This window comes from Vanacampus margaritifer, chromosome 5, assembly GCF_051991255.1.
Source record: "Vanacampus margaritifer isolate UIUO_Vmar chromosome 5, RoL_Vmar_1.0, whole genome shotgun sequence".
In the NCBI taxonomy this organism is placed as follows: domain Eukaryota; kingdom Metazoa; phylum Chordata; class Actinopteri; order Syngnathiformes; family Syngnathidae; genus Vanacampus; species Vanacampus margaritifer.
Genome location: NC_135436.1, coordinates 5,675,753 through 5,697,500, shown reverse-complemented (window position 1 = coordinate 5,697,500; position 21,748 = coordinate 5,675,753). Strand labels below are relative to the sequence as shown.

The following is a 21,748-nucleotide window of genomic DNA, read 5'->3' as shown; positions in this document are numbered from 1 at the left end:
GGCCTGGTGTGCCACCGGGCAAATAAAACACAGAGGGAAAGCATATTTATAGAAAGACAGATAGACAGACAGACAAACAAAGCTGGGTGAATGGATGGATGAACACACACACACGCACACGTGTACTTATATAATTATGAGGACATCCATAGACATAATTCACTTCCTAGCCCCTTCACCTAACCCCAACCATCAAAAATGATTGCCTACCCCCATTCCTTACCCTAACCTCAACCCAATTCAAACCTAAATTCTAAAATCAAGTCTTGACCCTCAAAAAGAGGTCTTGAGTTGTGAGTATCAGCCAAAATGTCCTCACTTCACAAAAATTTCCTCAATCTGTTGGTTAAAGTCGTATTTTGGTCCTCACAATGTCGTATGTACAAGTACACACACACTAATTATGAAACTCCATGATAATGGTGTGTGACGTCAAATGCAAAAAAGCATGTCTATCCCAGTGACAAGTTTAGCCATTTTTATTATTAATGTGGTGTTTAAATAGTAAAGCTGTGGGTGATTTGTGACGGAAGGGTAACACTATTTACTGATTTTTGAGGCATGCCAATGATGACATTTTCATTCGTTGCCGTGATTGGTCAAAACAAAACAAAAGTTTGGTAGGAGTGCACAAGTTGCTGCATCGCCCAATTAGCTCGAAGTATTGTACTGAATGTCCCGCCTTTCCCAAGCAGATCACATTGGATTTATGTTGTGGAAAACGTCTTTCAGTGATTCACATAGTATATGGCTCTTGTCAGGTTTGAGGCTTGGAGGATGCTTAAACCAGAGCTAGTCAGGGTGCTCCTTTATTTCTCCACCGTGTACTGTATCTATGCAGTGGTGTTTAGTCATGTTAGTTTGCAGAATATAATCTTATTGCAAGTGTTACACTGATGCCACTGGTCATTTATTTGAACAAAGTTAAGCCATAGTATCATTTAGCGCATCGCATGTATGTATGCCACACGCTCGTGTGTGCATGTGCACATGTACATCTTCCTTTGCTGATTGCCTCGCAGTTTAAGATTGGGGTTTTCTTTCTGATTTATTTTTAATCAAACATTCTATCGAATGTATTTTAGAATGATATTGATTACCTATCGATCACAATACATATTGTTTTTGTATTTATCACCCAGGCAGAGCAATGTCACAGCAAAAATTAATCCAGTTATCGTACACTGGAAGTGAACCATTGCTCTTTATTCTCCCCCTACATATTGTATAACGTGACAAGTGACACCCAACAACAATTCGAATTGGCTCTGATAAAATAGAGAGTCAGCAACTTCAAATACGGCTGAACATAAGCTTAATTTGCATGGTTTATGAATCACTGGAAGTATTACTAACCTTTCAAACTTATATATAGATTCCTTGTTGTGTTCACAAATGAGCTGGAACCTCTACTAGCTGACTTTTGGGTGAGAGGCAAGGTACACCTTGACCTGGTCTCTAGCCAATCTCAGGCAGACTTAGACTCTTTGATGAATCTAACATACAGTGCATGACTTTGGGGCTGCCCTGGCCGAGTGGTTGAGATTGTCAATGATTCGTCATGTCCCACCGTGGGGACCCCGGTTTAAGACTATCTCCGGGCACACGGCTGCAGTGTCCTTGAGCAAGACACTGATAACCCGGGCGCGTACAATGTACAATGTTCTTGTACTCTATTTTTATTTATTTATGTATTTTCAGGAATAAAATATATACACTATGTGTTGCACAGATACTCATTTAGTTTAATTCTTGCATTCTTCCTGACCCCACAGCCCATGACAGCAGATCAGCCAACATGGCTTTCTCATCTCGTTTTTCCTTCTGGGAGCAAAAGGGAAGTCTCACTTGGAAATTTCACAAAGCAACCTAACCTAGCATGGTGTTTTGTATAAACACACTGTTACTCGTGGTCTTTGTGTGTCAGACTGACATTTTTGCAGAATTTATGCACATTTTATTTATTTATTTGTAGATAACTTGCAAACAACCTAGGGGGATTGCAATTGTCTTAGTTCTCTTGAGAAAGAGAATTAAGGCAGCCTATCGCATTGTGTGATGCATGTTTTGTGGTTTGCATGGGTTGGTGTACAATGCTTTATGTCAAGTATTAAGGTTTTTATATACTCTAATTTTTATTAAATCATTTAGGTCAAAGATGAAAACAAGCCAGACAGCAAAAATGTGAGTGATTCATTGTGGTAATACGATTAACCACATACATGAAACAATCCAACAACATAAAAATCCAGGTGTATGTTAGGATTCTCATTAAATTTAACATTGATATCCAATAACAATAAGAATTAAGCTTTGTGTATCCAACAAAAAAATAATATTTGACATGATTTTTGTGTACAGGAATACAAATATTAATTCAGTATCAAAATCTGCATGGGTAACTACATGATACTTGAGCTTCCTTCTTGTATCTTCCCTTTTTCTTCTCTGTGAGTAGTCAGATTGTGATGGGCTGTCCAACCGGGCCAAGTCTGTGCCTGCTCTCGATCCCGGAAGGGGGTTATACCGAGCATTGAGCCCCCCAGCCGTTGCTTCTTCACAAGTGGTTGGTCGAATCAGGAGTCCCTCGCCACCTAAAGTCAGAACACCTGTTAAAGTACCAGAACGCTTTAAAAGTCCTGAGCCATCATCATCAGAGCGATTCAGGAGTCCTGAAGCAAGACATAATTCTGTGCATCCGAACCTAGTTATGAATGGTAAACAAGAACAAAATGGGGTTGTGGATAAAAGCACAGTTAATGGCACTGCCAAAGGTAATATCACAGCACCATGTGGCAGATTGCCGGACTCTACAGATGATCAAGGTCTAACTCGCAAGAAAGTAGTGAAGGTAGTACGTCGTGTTGTAAGGAAAGTCGTGCCCTCAGGGGTAGAGGAAAAAAATGTGCCAACACATTCATCAGAAATTCCAGAAGTAGCCAGAAATGGTATTGTTCCAGCTTTTGTGTCCAAGGGCCCTCTGAAGTCTACATTCTCTTTCAAACATGACACAATCAAAACAGAAGACAAAGATGAAATTTCTCGTGGATTGTCCAACTTGATGGTGAGAGGTAGGACAAGGGAACCTCGACCAAGAATACGTAAGGATGACCATCTGGAAACAAAAGAATTGGACAAGAAAAATGAAAACAAGGAGGAAACGCAAGTTGAGACCAAAGAAGAGGTGAAAGATGATACAATTTCCCTAAAGTCACAAGAGGGCAATCAATATTCTCCAGTACAGTCTCCAGTAGTCCCTGTGACTGAAACAGCTATGCCTTCAAATAAATCTGTTCCATCTCCCCGTTTTACCAAGTCCTCCCATTCCAAACCTACATCTTTGCCACAAGTTGTTGGCTTTATCCCAGCACCCAAGCCTACGTCTATGTGTCCGCCTCCAGGCTTTGTACCTGTTACTAGACCAACAGCTTCTACAAAATCCTTCTCTGCCAATGCAGCAATTGCACCAGTCCCCAAAAAGACCTCGCTACATCCTCCATGTCATTCTATCTCACCAAATGAGCCACCTGAAGTGAACCACCCTCATCAAAGTAGCAGCTCTGGCCCACTGCCTCCTCCACCAGATATCAGTCCCGTTCATCACCCAGCTGTAAAAAAACAAGAGGTATTGTTTAATTACGATTACCTTAATATAGATTCCACTTATAATTGTAAAAACATTTGGGCTATACTGTAAAATTCTCATAATTCTTTAAAACTTGGATGAAAAACCTTTGCAGTCAATGTCCTGTGATCATGGACATCACCTCCTCCCTGATGTGTGTGTTTTGTTTTAAATTGCACAGAGGGCTTGATAAGAAACAAAACATTTCACATACTTTTGATGTGTACCAGTACCTAGGCAGTACCTAGGAGTTATTTAAAAAAACACCACACATAAAATCACTGATTTATAGGGCACTTCATACACAACGGAATTCAAGTTCTTAATATACTGTGATAAAAGTACAACACTTAAAAGCAGTTACATAGTTAGAGCTTTAACTTGTGAATTACCCCTGTGTTGAACTGTACTGTTAATAGGTTGATGTCGTGAGTGTGTGAATATGTACGATTGTAAGGATCAATGCTCGGAAAGGCTTTTAACTAAAAACAATATAGATTACATATACAGTTACAATTTCTACATCAATAGCTCATAAAATGTCATCTGATCTTCATGTAAGGCACAACAATAGACCAATAAAGTTTTTTCTTAAACAAATACCACACAAGAAATTGTTTCCAAGTAAAAATGCTTCCATGTTGTAGATGTCACAGTGCAGGCTGGAAATTTTTTTTTGAAAGCTACTGGTCAATCTTCCTTGGGCAGCAATACTCTCACTCATGGAGTTAGGTGTTTTTACTGAGTTGCAGAACACGTGTACATAATGATCATAAGGAATTCTAGACCATTAACATTTTTTCCCCCCATTTCTCTGCTTGAGGTAATCATTTGCCTTGTGGTTCACTTTTTTTTTTCTTTCCAGCACTGTTACTGTTTACATAGTGTGTCTGATAAAAACTTGAAAACGTAATTGTTTTAGTGGTATTAATTTAAAATGGCTGTGATTGTCTGCTGTTAGTGACTTTGATTAAGATCAGATCACATTTAATGATTAATTCATGCTGACAATCAGGTAATTCCAAAGGGTTCACACATATTTCTTTCAACTGTATATATTTGGTTGATGTTTTTGGAGGCACTTTTGTTGGTATAAAATTGACATGCTGTTTGTTCCTAGTAGTTTATGTTTTTGAAGGCACTTTTGTCGTTATAAAATTGACATGCTATTGACATGCTGTTTGTTCCTAGTAGTTGATTGATATTTGAGCTGGTAATCATTTTCCCTGGGTAGTCTTGCTAAGTTATAGTTTTGGATTGTTTGCATCAGTGCCCCTGGACTGAATGTGATGCTGTTTGACCTATAGGAGACACTGATCAGTCACACTGAAGAGGCTCAAAAACGGCTAATGAGGATCTTCAGCACCCCTGTAAATGTCTCCACTGTCTCTTTGAGTTCTATGAAGTGCCACATTCTGTTTGTCTCTTGTTTGCACTGATATGTTTATGGTGTGTTCATGGATAAACACTGCTCTGCTGTTGTTGTGAAACACAGTACTGAAAAAGTAAACTAAATCAGCATGTTAAATTCCACTGATTGTCATGGCTAAGGTATTGCTGATTTTCTGTCTGTTGTTTGACATCACCATTGCTGACATTGCTGCTTAACTTGACCTGCTACTTAAACTGTGGCTGCTGCTATGCCTAATATGCTTCGCACTATATATATTTAAAGCGAAACAGCAAAGGAAAGTGAAGTCAAGCATGTCACTCACACGTCCGTGGTTGCAGTGTAATGTGGTTCCCGTTGACTTTGTCACTCCAATCTCATCTTCAATAACCCCATCTGTCTGAAATTTCTCATTGTCTTTCAATTGATGTAAACATTCTCACCTTGTCTTTTCTCGAAGTTGAAACACTCAGGAAGAATATTAAATGTTATGAAGTGTATCATTTGTACGCATTAAGAATAAACAGGCTTTCACACAAGCAATATTTGATAGTGGATATACAAAATCTGTGCCTGCCTGTTCAATTGCCAGATTTTTGTGATACTAAAAATAATGACAGCAAGATTGTGCTCATACATTGTGGTTGTATAATGACCATGCATTTCTAGTTTTAACAAAATATAGAGTGGATTATTTTGGGTGTAGTTGTAGATGTGAAAACAAGTCACATCTGAAACACTTGTACTGTTGTATAACATCACATATTTTTTCTCATGTCACAAACCTAGCATTTTAACAGTGTAGAATTTTTATATCAACTGTACATTCATAGAGAATGCCATGATTTTGACCAAATTATTCAGTCCCCTATTCAGACCTTTAGGGTGATTTATCATTAATTTTGTAGTTATTGTTTAATTGGTATAATGATATCCACTATCCACGCCACGCATATTTAATTTTACATGTCCCTGTCAATTGCTTTAAGTCCATCACAGTGTATTTAAGACTTGTCATTTGCAATTTTTTCACATTTTATTTATTTATTTATTTATTTTTTTACTTTGCATTCTCTTTATCCAACCTTTTATGTTGACTTTGTATTTCTTTTTCTTTCTCTCCTCTTCCTCTGACTGGCTTACTCACATTGCTCACATTGGGTGTGATTATATCGCTGTGGCTGCTGTGGCTAAGCTGGAGCTGCCAGTCAGTGTTTCATCTACTGTCCAATCTGCCGCCCTTGTAGCCTCACAGCCCCTAAACCCTCTCCAGGTACAAGAGCTGTCCAGCCTTCTTCTTGGCCATCTTACAGGAATTTGTGCTTGAATGCCAGGATTCCTTCTTCCTTTCCCTCTTCCCTTCTGTCTGCAATAATTCATATAATTGGCTTATTACACATTTAAAGTAAACCATTTTTATTTGGTTTGCCACTGATCCAACTTTCAAAGCATGCGTTAATTGACTCACACAGCATTTTATGGTCAAAATTACATTTTGTTCTATGTACTTGTTGATGAGTTAAATGACTGCTATTTGTTTTTTATTTTATGAGGGGAAAAAACATTTTGATCTCTCTTATCTCTCTGAAAATTTAATTGATGGTTTGCATAGAGCCTATGGCTATATGGCCAGTGAAAGATGGCGGGAAAGTTAATTTGCAAGAGGCGGCTTGTTCACTCAACTCTGCAAGCAGCCATTCATATTGTACCCTGCTTAGAAGTCGCCTCCCAAAAATTAAATATAGAGCATATCCAGGGTTGGCTATGTTTAAATTTGAACACATTCACCTACATTGTATTGCATTGATAATTACCTTCTACACTGAGTTACAAGCCTGGACAAGAAGTTTGTTCTTATCTCTCACTTCCTTGTTTTACACTAAGCAGCCATCATTCGAAAAATCATTGTTTTGCTTTATTACACAGCTATCCCCCTCCATTTATATGGTGTGTATATAAAAATAAATATAGCTTCAAATATATTTACCTACACTGATGAATTGGTTCAGTGTTAAATGGAAGATTTGAAAGCAGCCATTGCATCCTTTGATTTTTCTGTATGGGGCCCTTCAGAGTTTGCACATCCTTGGAGATCCTAACCAGTTATTTTTGGATGGACTCAACTCAACTTGTCTACAAATTTATTTCTATCAACGTTTCACTTTTTTAAGTATCTTTACTATGAATTTCTCACAAGGTTGTGTTTAACCAGTATTAGCATCACATTTATAAACTTGAATTTATATATATATATATTAGAGCTGTCAAACGATTACATTTTTCACTCCACTTAATCACATCACAATTTTGATTAATCACGATTAATAAAATAAATAATAATAAAAAAAGGCTATTTTTAATCCAAAAAAATGTCCCGCCAAATTTGAAGAGCACCGGTTATGTGTTAATTCTTTTGACTTTTAATGTTATGAGGACGTCTTCAAAAAATATTGATCCACTGCACACGCTTATCCTCTTCTTTTTCTAATCTGTTAATTACATACATAATTTAAAATGGAAAAAAAGGATCCTGGTATTTTGACATGAACAAATATTCTAAATGTGATACGCAAACATTCATTAAATGCTTTACTTTAATGCATGAAATTATGTTTATTGCTCAAAACACAACCTCTGCTACCTTAAATGCAGCCATCCGCTGTCACGCTAAAGGATAATCAATGTTCAAAATTAATAGTGCGATTAATCTGCGTTAATTCATGATTAATGCGATATTTTTTTGTGATTAATTAATCAATTAATGCTTTAACTTTGACAGCACTAATATATACATATTTTTTTTTAACTTTCTCTAGAGCTTTGTTTTTAAAAATCTCATAAAAATAAACTCACACGAGTGTCAATGACTATACTCTGAGCTCCCACTGATGGGCAAAAAGCCAGTTAGTGGAAATTACGGTGTCCGATGTTATTAGGTAAAGACATGTTACATTTTTAAAAACTACAGCACTGTCTATATTTGATCTATTACACATATTTCTATGTTTTATATATTCTTTACTCATATGTGAACTTTGACCTCTTCTTGCTGGCCAAAAGGGATCAGTGGAAGAGGACCCTGTAGCCCTCCTTCAGACATCTCATGTTGCTTCTAAGCAGTCCCAGGTCTGACCTGCACGATGCCTGAGTGTGTATCTCCACACCTGTCCCATAATCACCAATCAATGTTCAATACTGTGTTGTGGTCACCTTTTTTGCCTGCTGAATGTAGTTTTTCCAAAATCACCATTTTGTTGTCAATAATCATGCCGAGCTTAAAGGGGACGTATTAAAGAAAATTTACTTTTAATTTTTTTGTTAACAAATAATGCCTACTCATCCATCAAATATGAAATAAAGAATAAAGGAAATCTTATGTTAGATGCCAATTTTGCAGAAGATTGTGATGTGACAATGCGGCTAATTTACATAATACATAGCCACACAGTAAATTCTGTAAATTTGACTCTATTTAGAGTGGGACCAAATAGACTCAGTTTTAGAGTAATATTTACACTTGAAAGACAATAAAATAAAGAATTGGGGAAAATAAATAAAACTCACTCAAAGGTTGAGGAACGAACTCACGTCCTTCATCTTGGGAGACAGACTATCTACTCTCTGAGCCAGGCAGCTCCTGTTTTGTATTAGTATATCGCTCGTGTCAGCTAGAATCTTCATCAAAACATCGCATTTTTGGTCTCCTCTTGGAGATAAGCAAATAGTAGGAGTCGCATAGCTCAGGTGGTAGTGTGCAGTCTCCCAAGCTGAAGGTTGTGAGTTCGTTCCTCAACCCTTGCGTATCTTTTTTCCCCAATTCTTTATTTTACTCTCTTCCAAGTGTAAATCTTAGCCTACTCTAAAACTGAGTCTATGTGGTCCCACTCTAGAGTCAAATTTAGTTTAAATAGAGTCAAATTTACTCTCCAGAATTTACTGTGCACAAGAATGCCAGACATTTTATCAAGCCACCAGGGAAATGTTTTAAACTTTGAAAATAATGCATAATAAGTCTCCTTTCAGATATCCTTTGCTTATTTTTCAATGATGTTTTTATTAATTATTTGGCTTATTAAGTTGTGTTTGATGTGTTTTCCACACACATATAGTACAGGCCAAAAGTTTGTACAGACCTTCTCATGCAATGCATTTTCTTTATTTTCATGACTATTTACATTATAGATTCTCACTGAAGACATCAAAACTATGAATGAACACACGTGGAGTTATGTTCTTAAATAAAGGTAAAATAATTGAAAACATGTTTTATATTCCAATTTCTTAGTCACTCTTTGCTCTGATGATTTTTTTGCACACACTTGGCATTTCCTCAATGAGCTTCAAGAGTAGTCACCTGAAAGGTTTTCCAACAGTATTGAAGGAGTTACCAGAGGTGAGAATGCCAAGAGTGTGCAAAGCAGTAATCAGAGCAAAGGGTGGCTATTTTGAAGAAACTTTCACCTTTTTTTGTTAAGTACATAACCTCACGTGTTCATTCTTAGTTTTGATGCCTTCAGTGAGAATCTACAATGTAAATAGTAATGAGAATAAAGCAAATGCATTGAACGATGTGTGTGTGTGTCCAAACTTTTGGCCTGTACTGTACATATGACTCTGAAGGAGCATGTATTCCTTAATGGACTTTCAGTCCACGGTTATCCACACTGCATGATCCTTTAGTAAAGGCTGGTGTTGAACTGGAAATGCCAGCTGTTGAAGAAAGACACCAGGCTGACTTGTTGTCTTGTCTCCTTAGGGATACCTTGCTCACTTTTTGTCTGTTTGTCACGTAGGTAAAGACTGAGGAGCAGATAGTGGCAGAGCAGGCTTGGTATGGCTCTGAGAAAGTCTGGCTTGTCCATAAAGAGGGCTTCTCGTTGGGTAAGTTAACACTGCTTTGCATGCACACGCTTGTACAGTCATGCACACGTTGCACTGCAGGTTGGATGCCTCCTATCCAAAGTGTTCTTTCTGTGCATGTTTTGAAACATTACAAGATGATCCTGATTCTTATGGCATCCACCTACTTGTTGGCTGCACTAAGGAAGGGTAGGGGTAGGGGCTACATGCAGTATTATGGACTATAAAATAACAGTAATTTTTCACAAAATTTATTTTGCCATTGCATTCAAACTTTGTGAAAGACCTAGATTATTGAGACATTACCATAATTGCTGGATTACAAACCACTATTTCTCACGCTTTGAACCCTGCGGGTTTAAATGTGACGCGGTTAATTAATGGATTTTGTTGTTGATTTTTTTTTTATAAATTACTAAACAGAACACACTGGACCAATTCAACTGTCTGGGGTTGTGCAGTCCATCTGCCTCTTCTCTCTACAGTATTCCCCTGTTATCTCGCAGTCAAGCATTCGTGCCCTCTCTATATCACATTATTTGAGGGATTATATTTTTAAATGGGTTTTTACTAGTGCTGTCAGGTGATTACATTTTTTAATCTAATTAATTACTGGATTTTCAATTAATCAATCCCATTAGTCTATTTTAATCTCATATCTGATAAAGGTCCCCAAATAAGAATTTGAATTCCAGGACATTACAAAATTGTAGTGCATGACTAGTGACATGTAGTGCATCAATTAAATACACCAAGAAGAGAAGAGTGATGTAGTCTCTCTGTAGAGAGACAAGTGCTTCATTAATGAAATTCAAAAGAAAACGTTTAACCACATCAACAAACCATTTAGGCCATACATTATTTTAAAAGATAATCTAAACGTCAATTTTGTTAAAAAAAAAAAATTGAACAAACTTTTTTAAATGCAGTAATTTGCGTGTAATTAATTCATCTAGATTAACGCGTTAAAGTGACAGCCTTAGTTTTTACATTATGCTTATGTTATATTCATTCTCTGCTCACAGTTCACTTATCTTGGATTCATTTTAAATCTGCATTGTTATACACCTCTCTGAAAAGATATCACAATTGTTGTGATTGTATTACTGTTCATGTTTTATGTTATATTTTATATGTGTGTTTCTATAAAGCACTTTGTGACAGCTACGGCTGTTTAAAAACGCTATACTGTATAAATAAAGATGACTTGATCATTACCTTTCACCATGTTTCTCTACACTATAACATACTCCTCTCCTCCACTGTCATTTTGATAGCAGCACAAAATTCATCTTGGGATATTTTCCCAGCCAAGCTTGCCCCTAAGCTAGCAGACAAGAACATTTATTATGTTAGTAATTTGTGCATTCTTGGTGTGTGCATACGTTTAATAAAGATCCGGACGTTGAAAATGGGCGTTAGCGCGGCCATTTTAGCAGCATAGATAACGCAAACGCCAGACTTTAACAATGATTGACAGCTGTTATGGACCAGCTGCCACAACGAAAAGAGGCATAAAAGGATCAAGCATGCTCCAGGCTACCAAAAGAGGAACCAATGCATAGCCAATGTTGCACTTTGTACATGGTGGCCAAATCAGCAGATGGTAACTGTTACCACACGCAAAATGTGGGGGAAATAATCTGTTTTGTTCGTTTGTGCTGCTACGGTTTAATAGATATTACACAGTTGAATTTAATAACTGACCAACACCATAAAGAAGACTTTTTACGGCCGAATTAGCCGTTTCTAAGTTGCTAACGTACATAAATAACACTGCAAGACTTTTGTGAAACTGCTAACTTTGATGGCATTTTGACCACACATAAAGAAAGGGAAAATAAATCCGTATTGTACAAACTTGTAAAGCCTTTGTATAATCACATTTGAAAGCACTCGCTTTACTTGGTGTAAGAGAGTGGGTAGTTCCACTAGCAGCGTTGCAAGAAAAGAGCACTCCTGACCTGTCCACCTCACACATGTATATCATGTCCTTTCTATCAAAATGACTTTCAATCCTCTTGGACAGAAAGTTGATGGATAAACGCTAGTTTTTGCCCTCCTCGCCATTGTAGTCCATTTACGCTGCGCCACTACTTTCCTACCGCAGGGGGGCGTGTTCACAGAAATAGTCACATGACATCCAGATCTCTATTGGAATATGACTTGATGACATTTCATGAGAAGTAGTGAGAATGGACAAAGACGCAAATTTAGAAACAACTTGTCTTCCCCATCCTTTTCTTATTCTTTGGCTTCAGTCCACGCCTTCCTCATCGGTTCACACCTTCTATGTCTTTCTATTAAGTTTCCTTTTGTGTTTTACTAAAAACTTTATTTTTCTTGTACCACCACCCCACCCAGCCCCTCTTTTTTTCTTTGTTTAGGTTAGCTGTCTTCTTCCTCTGTTAATGCAACTTGCACTCGATGAGAGAAGCCGGCAGATTAATACTCTGAGACATGTTAATGTTCATTAGCAACAATTTATAATGGTTATATTGTTAGAAATTGTATTGCTGTTCATTGGTAAACAATTTCATTAACATGTAGCTCCCTCCCTGTGGTTGGTGACAAAACAAAAGTATGCTGACTAATGTCCAGCTATTGTCCTCTGTGCTTTGTGCTCAGCAACGGTGGTAAAGACAGAGCCAGGCTCCATGCCAGAAGGCAAGGTGAAAATCAAACTAGAGCATGATGGCACAGTTCTTGATGTGGATGAGGATGATATTGAAAAGGTGAGTGAAAGAATCGAGGAGAAAAACAAATGCTTGCCTGATGCCTCATCTCTCTACAGTATTTCCCCGTTATTTCATCATCATTACCTGCAGTTCATCATTTGCACCCAATCTATATCTATGGGGAGAGATTTGTCTCAAAATTATTCACACAAATAAAGTTGTTATTTTCACGTGTTTTTGAGATCAACAAATATATTCACAATTTTCATGTTTTTCATATCCACAAACATATTTGTGATTCTCATGTTTTTTAGATTCACAAATATCTGCGATTTTCACAATTGTTTGTTAATGTTGTGCATGCATTTATCGTGACTTACCAATTGTAAATGTTCAATTCTGCTTGTGAGTTGTCGAATGTGCGTTTGTGAATAGCGGGCATGTGCATTTATTTTTTAGATAAACGTCACGCTGTTTCAAGATATTCACATACTCGGGTCCTCAGGTAAGGCCTGTTCTGCTTCCGTCCACAAGAAAGCAGTGTTGCTGTCTCCATTGAACTGGAACGAGTCGTCTCCTGTTTACAACCCCTAGGCCAGGGAGAGATCGAGGGCCGGAGTCCTGCAGGTCTTGGTCAGGTCTTTCTCTTCTTCAACACGGCTGATTCATGATCAGCTCATCAGCAAGCTCTGCATAACCCCGATAACGATCCTGTTAATTGGAATCAGCTGCAGTTTGATTAGGGAAAGCTCGAAAACCTGCAGGACTCCGTCCGGCCCTTGGGGATCGCAATTTGCCATCCCTGCCCTGTTGTGACCTGTTTTGGGCTTTCTGATGGTTCTGACCAAGCCATTTCAAAATAAAATACTGCCCACAGGTTAATTAAAATTCAAAATTGAAACCAGCCTTTATCTGATCCTCTATTAATAATGCATCGGTTTTAGATAGTGCTTTTCAGGACACTCAAATATGGTTCACAACGGATACATTATTCGCACCATTTATACACCAGCGTGAGATGAACTGGAGGTAATGTATGTGTCAAGTGTCTTGCCCAAGGACACAGCAGCACATGACTTGGAGAAAGCGGGATTTGAACAGCAGACCCTCCGGGACCCTCTGGACGATCGGCTCTACCTCCTGAGCCATGGCCGCGACTGTGTTTATTTGATACAAGTAGGGAAACAAAATACGACTCTAATTTGTTTCCCTCAAGCTTACACTGCATTGACAAGACGTTCTTATGCTACTGTTAAATTTCCCTCTTCTACGTCACTAAAGCAGCAGTGGCTAAAGAGGTATCAATAGAAGAGTGTCTTCCGGGTGAAGATAAAACAAGTTCAAGATTAAAAAAATAAATAAGGTCATATTTTGTTTCCTGACACATAATGGAATTCCCGTTTTTCAATTTCCAATTTTAAACGAGAAACGGGAGACATCTCGTTCTTTTCAAAGGAAACAGCAACACTGCCTCCTCGTGGACAGTGGAGGAAAGGGTCTTTAGACACGTGAATATCTTAGGACCTGTGTGTGTGAATATCTTGAAACAGTGTGATGTTTGGCTCAGAGATAAATACAATGCATTTTCATGTACTCAAATAAACCTAATACTTTTAAAAAACGTACTATGATCCTTGGGCGGAAAATCAGCTCTTGCACTACTGTATATTCTGTGCTGCACACCACAGAGGTGGCATTCTATATTTTTTGTTGATTTTGCTTACAAATCCCATTAATAGCAAAACACAGAGGGTGTGATGATGACAGAGTTTTTGCACTTTTAAAATGGAAAACTAGATACATATCTGTCCTTGGAAATAGTATACTGTACATGAAACAGCATAAATACAACTTTACTTTGTTAGAAAGGAGATGTTTCAATTGTACATATCTACTAACTCTTATCATAGCCATTAATTTATCAGGGAATAATTATGTTTTTGAAAACAACTTGAAACTTAAAACGTAAAATATGTACAGATAATTATTGCCTAACTAAATAATGTTGAAAATTGTACTGAACTTGTGTTATGGACCTTAAGATTTCAAAACTTCTATTTCAAAAACTCAGTATTATGTTAACTACGCATCATAACCACAAAGGGAGTGTAACTAAAGTTGTAAACTCATTTCTCATTTCTGGATGAGATGTCAACGTTTCTAAATCTATTGTTTTGCAGTGTGTTGCATATATTTATTTTCTTTCTTAACCTTGTTCTTTCAGGCCAACCCTCCATCATACGATCGGTCAGAGGATCTGGCTTCACTGCTCTATCTTAATGAATCCAGTGTGATGCATTGTTTGCGACAGCGCTATGGAGGAAACCTCATTCACTCCTATGCCGGACCCAACATGGTGGTCATAAACCCTGTCAGTACAGCCTCCATGTATTCTGAAAAGGTAAATGACAAATATGTCAGGGATGTCAAACATACACTATATAAAACCCTTATTTGTGAAAATGTGACCCCTGCAGCTCAAGTTTATTTGGAATGGTAATAGAAATAGGCAGCATTTATGTTTCATAGTTTTACCTTCTTGGTACCCTAACTGATTTTAGAACGTTGGGCAGGGCTCTTCAACTAAGTGACGGAAAGAGCCACAGTTTAAAAAATGTATAGGCCCAAAGGCCGATCATATGCTGTCCCATTATTATGACTTGACACGAGTGGACACATTTGGAATGTTTTTATTTTAAATGGATTTCATTCATTGCAGCACAGCCAAACGCATTGAACTCTAGGTGCTTTAAACAAAGCTGTTTTAGTTTTACGCTATAAGGAAACTTTTCAATTCTCGACTTGAGAAGTTTCTGGACAAGCATCAAATATTAAATGAAGGTCAGTACTAGGGGTGTGCCAAAAATCGATTATCTCTTTTTATTTTTATTTTATTTTTTATTTTGTATGTGCGTGAGTATGTGTGTGTGCATGTGTGCGTGCGTGTGAGTGTGTACTCATTAGTTCACCTATTAAAAATCCCATACCGTTCACCTAAACCGAATACTTCAGAATCCAGCTAGAGTCGTGAGGTTGTCAGGAGACCCGAGGAAGGATCAAAGAAAAGAAAGGAAAGTGAAATCCAGCACCGACCAGACATCACCTAATATCCACCGGGTTACCAACCAGAGTCTTTCACCAACCCCAGAAACATCTAAATTCCAACAAATTAGGGAGACCTCAAGAGACCAAAGGAGAGACTGAGGAAAGGAAGGAAGGATAGGTGAAGCAGAGTGAGATCCACAGACATCAGCTTCCACCGATTCAATGACCAGAGGCAGAAGCAGATTGTGTTTGAATTTCGATAGATGCTGGTGTGGTGGTTCTGGCATGCATGAAAACCTCCACCAAAGAGGGGAGGACCCCCAGGACCCCCAGGCCACGGCAGCGCCAAGAGATAACCCCCGGGTCCCGCACGGGCCACCGGCCGGAGAGCGAACCCAGGAACAATTAATCATTCAACCCTACTTAATAAGCTTGGAAAATATGGAATTTGGGGAGTGGCTGGACAATAACTAAAAAATTATTTAAAGGATATGTCAAAATGGGGCAATATACATCTAATTAACTTAATATTTCTGGTGGGGTCCACCAGCGGTCTGTGCTGGGGCCAAAACTTTTTAATTTGTATAATAATGATATTGTTAATGTATCCCAAGTACTAAAATTTAGGGATGCATCAAAGTGACATTTTTGGGCCGAAAACCGAAAATAAGAAATGCTTGGCCGAAAACCGAAACACAGAAAAAAAATAATGCCATTTTTTAAATTATCCGTCCGTCCGTCCGTCCGTCTTCTTCCGCTTATCCGGGGTCGGGTCGCGGGGGTAGCAGCTTTAGCAGGGAAGCCCAGACTTCCCTCTCCCCAGCCACTTCAGCCAGCTCATCCGACGGGACCCCAAGGCGTTCCCAGGACAGCCGAGAGACATAGTCTCTCCAGCGTGTCCTGGGTCGTCCCTGGGGCCTCCTGCCGGTAGGACATGCCCGGAACACCTCCCCAGGGAGGCGTCCAGGAGGCATCCGAACCAGATGCCCGAGCCACCTCAACTGGTTCCTCTCAAACCAAGGTTATAATAAATGCAATTATCCTTGCATCTATTATAACTAATTAAAATTATAATATTATTATAAAATATTTAGGCCTATTTAGCACTGGCGTTTTAACAAAGCACAATATAAATTGGGTGAGCAACTGAGCTTTTTCTGGTGGTGCAATTGTACTTTATAGTCAATGTACAGTACTTCGCACCGGCGGGCACGGATGCGTGCGGTGCGGATGACGCATTTTTAGGCTTTTTGGAGCGGCACATGGTGCGGCGCACTTAACGTCTTTGGCAGTAAAAGAGTTAAAATCGGCACATTCACATATTCACCAACGTTTAAAAATAAATACATTTATTTTCACCAGCCAATCGGCTTTGGGAACGGACTGCTAAGTCACACACGGCGTCCTGTACAGATCTATAGTCACCCGGAGATAGTGGTAAGTGTTTACTTGTTTAGAACTGTTGATAGCAACAGTGCTAACATTAGCTAAAATATTTTGCACGGCTACAAGAATGCAAGTGAAAAAGTGGCAGAACTCAAGGGGCTCTCATCAAAGAAAAAAAGCGAAGGCGCTGCACGAGAAAGAGTGGCTCACCTGTAGTGCAGTACTCGGCAGCGCTCTCTTTTTTGACATAGTTTACCAAGCAACTCTCTCCTTCTCCGGGTGTTCACAATGAAGCTGCCGGTACTCACAAACGGACACAAGGCGGACACTCACTCCCGTGTTTGGTGTTTAATTCAAACAGACACTTGCTTGCAGCGTTTTTTGGAGTTGTTTTTTTGGGGGTTATTTTTGCTTGCGTCACCGCAACATCCTCTTTCTGCTTTACTTTTATTTAGGCAGAAAGCCAAAAATGAACATTTTTGCCATTTTCGGCCGAAAAATATTCTTGCCCAAATATGCGGTGCATCACTACTAAAATTTATTGTTTTTGCTGATGATACCAATATTTTTTATAGTAGTGATAATTATAATAAGCTCATAACTACAATGAACCACAAACTGGAAAAATGGATGAACATAAATAAATAATCCTTAAATATAAGCAAAACTAAAGTGATGCTGTTTGGTAATCGAAAAATGGATCCTGGTTTACAAATAAATATTGATGGTGCGCCAATTGAATGTGTGAAAAATAAATTCTAGAGAGTAATAATTGATAATAAATTGTCTTTGAAACCCCACGTCAGACATGTAACATCAAAACTCTCTAACTCCCTAGCAATTTTAAATAAAGTAAAGCAGTATCTTGATGAGTATGCACTTCGTATTTTATATTTCACCTTGGTTGTTTCATGCCATGTCGAAGTTTGGGGAAACAAATAGCAGAATACAATTAATCCATTAATCACTATAAGGTTGGTTTTCTGGAGCACATGCAGAATTTGTTCATTCAATCTAAGTTGTTAAAATTTCATGATCTTGTGAAATACTATACATCTATAATTTTATACAAAGCCTTTAATAAAACATTTCCGGCCAATGTACAAAGTTTTTCACAATTAGAATGTGTGCGCTCATACACTGAGAGGATATGGAGATTTCACGCTACCAAAAATCAGAACTACTAGAAAATACTTTTGTGTGTCTGTATTTGGTGTTAAACTATGGAATAATCTTTGTTTACAACATAAACAATGCAAAATTATTTATAGATTTAAACTGTTGTTTAAACGAATGGCCTGGTCACACAATACATTGAGAATTCTTTGTGTTATGAAGAGTGGAGGTAGGAGTACACAGGTAAACTACATCTTGTGTAGACGGTGTAATCTGAACGAGATCAGCAACTGCAAAGTAGTGGTTGGTGAGAGTGTAGCCAGACAGCATAGGATGGTAATGTGTAGGATAACTCTGGTGAGGAAGACAAAGACGGCAAAGGCAGAGCAGAGGACCAAATGGTGAAAGCTAAAAAAGGAAGAGTGTTGTATGACTTTCAGGAAGGAGTTGAGACAGGATCTGGATGGTCAGGAGGTGCTTCCAGATGACTGCACAACTACAGCAAATGTGATTAGGGAGACAGTTAGGACAGTCCTTGGTGTGTCATCTGGAAGGAAAGGAGATAAGGAAACTTGGTGGTGGAATGAGGGGGTGCAGAAGTGGATCTAGAGAAAGAGGTTAACTAAGAAGAAGTGGGACACTGAGAGGACTGAAGAAAGCAGACAGGAGTACAAGGAAATGCAGCGTAGGGTGAAAGTAGAAGTGGCGAAGGCCAAACAAGGGGTTTACAATGACTTGTATGCTAGGTTGGATAGTAAGGAAGAAGAGATTGATCTATACAGGTTGGCAAGGCAAAGAGACTGATGGGAAGGATGTGCATCTCCAGAAAAAAAAGGGAAGGATGTGCATCAAGTTAGGGTAATAAAGGATAGGGATGGAAGTGTGTTGATGGATAGCCAGTAGTGTGATGGGAAGATGGAAAGAGTACTTTGAAGAGTTGATGAATGAGGAAAAGGAGAGAGAACGAAGAGTAAAAGAGGTGACTGTTGTGGACCAGGAAGTAGCAAAGATTAGTAAGGATGAAGTGAGAAGGGCATTGAAGAGTATGAAGTGTGGAAACGCACTTGATCCTGATGATAAACCTGTGGAGGTATGAAAGTGTCAAGGAGAGGTAGCAGTAGAATTTCTGACTGGGTTGTTCAACAGGATGTTAGATAGTGAGAAGATGAGGAATTGAGGAGAAGTGTGCTGGTGCCCATTTTTAAGAACAAGGGAGACGTGCAGAGTTGTGGCAACTACAGAGGAATAAAGCTGATGAGCCACACAATGAAGCTATAGAAAAGAGTAGTTGAAGCTAGACTGAGGGCAGAGGTGAACATTTGTGAGCAGCAGTATGGTTTCATGCCAAAAAAAAAAAAGAGTACCACAGATGCAGTATTTGCTTTAAGGATGTTGACAGAATTACAGAGAAGGTCAGAAGGAGCTGCATTGTGTCTTTGTAGATCTGGAGAAAGCTTATGACAGGGTGCCCAGAAGAGGAGCTGTGGTTTTGTATGAGGAAGTGTGGAGTAGCAGAGAAGTATGTTCAAGTGGTGCAGGACATGTATGACGACTGTAAGACAGTGGTGAGGTGTTCAAGGTGGAAGTGGGAGTACATCAGGGATCAGCTCTGAGCCCCTTCTTGTTTGCTATGGTAATAGACAGTATGACAGATGAGGTTAGACAGGAATCTCCATGGACTATGATGTTTGCAGATGACATTGTGATCTGTAGTGAGAGCAGGGAACAGGTGGAGGACAAGCTAGAGGCATGGAGGTTTGCCCTGGAAACAAGGGGAAAGAAGGTTCGTCGTAGCAAGACGGAGTATCTGTGTGTGAATGGTTGGGACCCAAGTGGAAGAGTGAGGTTACAGGGAGAAGAGACCAAGAAGGTGGAAGAGTTTAAGTATTTAGGGTCAACAGTCCAGAGCAATGGAGAGTGTGGAAAAGAAGTGAAGAAGCGTGTGCAGGCAGGCTGAACAGGTGGAGAAAAGTATCAGGTGTGATAGAAGAGTTTCAGCTTAAATGAAAAGAAAAATGTATAAAACTGTGGTGAGACCAGCGATGTTGTTTGGTCTGGAGACAGTGACACTGAGGAAAAGACAGGAGGCAGAACTGAAGGTGGCAGAGATGAAGATGCTGAGGTTCTCTTTGGGAATGGATAGAATCAGGAATTAGTGCATCAGAGGGACAGCACATGTTTGGTGGCAGGCTTTGGAGGTAAAGTCAGAGAGGCCAGACTGAGATGGTTTGGACATGTCCAGAGGAGAGATACTGAGTATATTGGCAGAAGGATGCTGAGTTTATAAGTGCCAGGCAGGAGGTCTAAAAGAAGACCAAAGAAGGAGGTTTATGGATGTAGGTAAAGAGGACATGAAGGTAGTTAGTGTGAGAGCAGAGGATGCAGAGGACAGTGTTAGATGGAGGCAACTGATTCGCTGTGGCGACCCATGAAGGGAAAAGCCAAAAGGAAAAGAAGAAGAAGAAGACCATTGTTGGTACAGTATATACGGTCTTACCAGTGCTAGTATTGTTTACTTTTCACATTTGTGTATTTGTGTTGTTAAAATCGTAACGCTTGTTTCTAATGGTAATGCCACCATGCTAAATCATTTGTATTGTCAATTTAATTTTTAATTTTTTTTTGTTATTTGATATTTATTGCTCCCTGGGTACTTATTGAGTCTTAAGGTTAGTAGCAGAGTATCTTGAAATTTTGAATGGGATATGGGGTTGGGATTAAATACATTTTCTTCTTCCTACTCCCTTTCAGGCAGAATTGGACCTTATCTTTTGTTTTTTAGTTGTTTTTTCTTTCTTTCGCTGTCTCTCTGTTGTTGTTGTTGTTGTTGTTGTTTTCTCCTTGTGGAACCTGACACTGACTGTGTGCTTTGTTATTGCCTAAAACCAAAACAAAAATAAAATGAATTCAAAAAATGAAATGTCATATTAAGGCAAAAAGCAAAACAAAACACCTGGGGGGGAAATAGGGAGAAAATTTGCACTTAGACTGGACAACGGCAGTGTAATCTGGCTCATATGACATGAGGGCAATCTGCAGACAGTGATGCAAGTACATATTTGTCAAAGAATCAGGATTCACAAGTGTAGGTCAAACTGAACATTGTTTACACAAATATGGCTATTTTTTGTGTTTTTGGATATTCTCCCTTATCAATACAGTCTCCCTTACCTCCCTTATCAATTAGCTAGAAGTTTATGAAGTCTCCATTCTTAAATGCTTGATTGAGATCAAATGATATTTGCATGTAAGTTAACTCTAGTTGCAGGGAAGATTCATCAATACTAAGAGATGTGAGAAAAACTTTGCGCTTTTGTGGAACTGCAGATGTGCACTTGTGAATCTGTTCTTTATCATATGAAATTACCCCCTTGGCATGTCAAAATCATGAAATGTGGTTGAAAAAGTGCCCTTCAGTTTGTCCCCCCCCAAAAAAATCTTGAGTTACTGTGGCAAAGGGTGATAACTTGATAAAGTTTCAAAAAGTGGGAAAATGAAGAAATCCATCCATCCATCTATCCATCTTCTTAACCGCTTATCCTCACAAGGGTCGCGGGGGTTGCTGGAGCCTATCCCAGCTGGCTTCGGGCAGTAGGCGGGGTACACCCTGAACTGGTTGCCAGCCAATCGCAGGGCACACAGAGACGA

At 38.9% G+C, this 21,748-nt stretch overlaps 1 protein-coding gene across 9 annotated transcripts in view; it reads left to right on the top strand.

The window, feature by feature from the left end:
* The window catches only part of myo18ab (myosin XVIIIA b), a 121,113-nt gene that overhangs the window by 31,871 nt on the left and 67,494 nt on the right, over positions 1 to 21,748 (top strand). For 5 of the 9 annotated variants that reach the window (XM_077565377.1, XM_077565382.1, XM_077565378.1 and 2 more), the window contains exons 3-6: positions 8,076 to 8,141; positions 9,809 to 9,896; positions 12,504 to 12,610; positions 14,778 to 14,954. In XM_077565377.1, coding sequence (XP_077421503.1) covers positions 8,076 to 8,141; positions 9,809 to 9,896; positions 12,504 to 12,610; positions 14,778 to 14,954 — 438 coding nt within the window. The remainder of the gene's footprint in view (positions 1 to 8,075; positions 8,142 to 9,808; positions 9,897 to 12,503; positions 12,611 to 14,777; positions 14,955 to 21,748) is intronic. The other 4 variants (XM_077565381.1, XM_077565384.1, XM_077565380.1 and 1 more) reach the window with 1 other exon arrangement.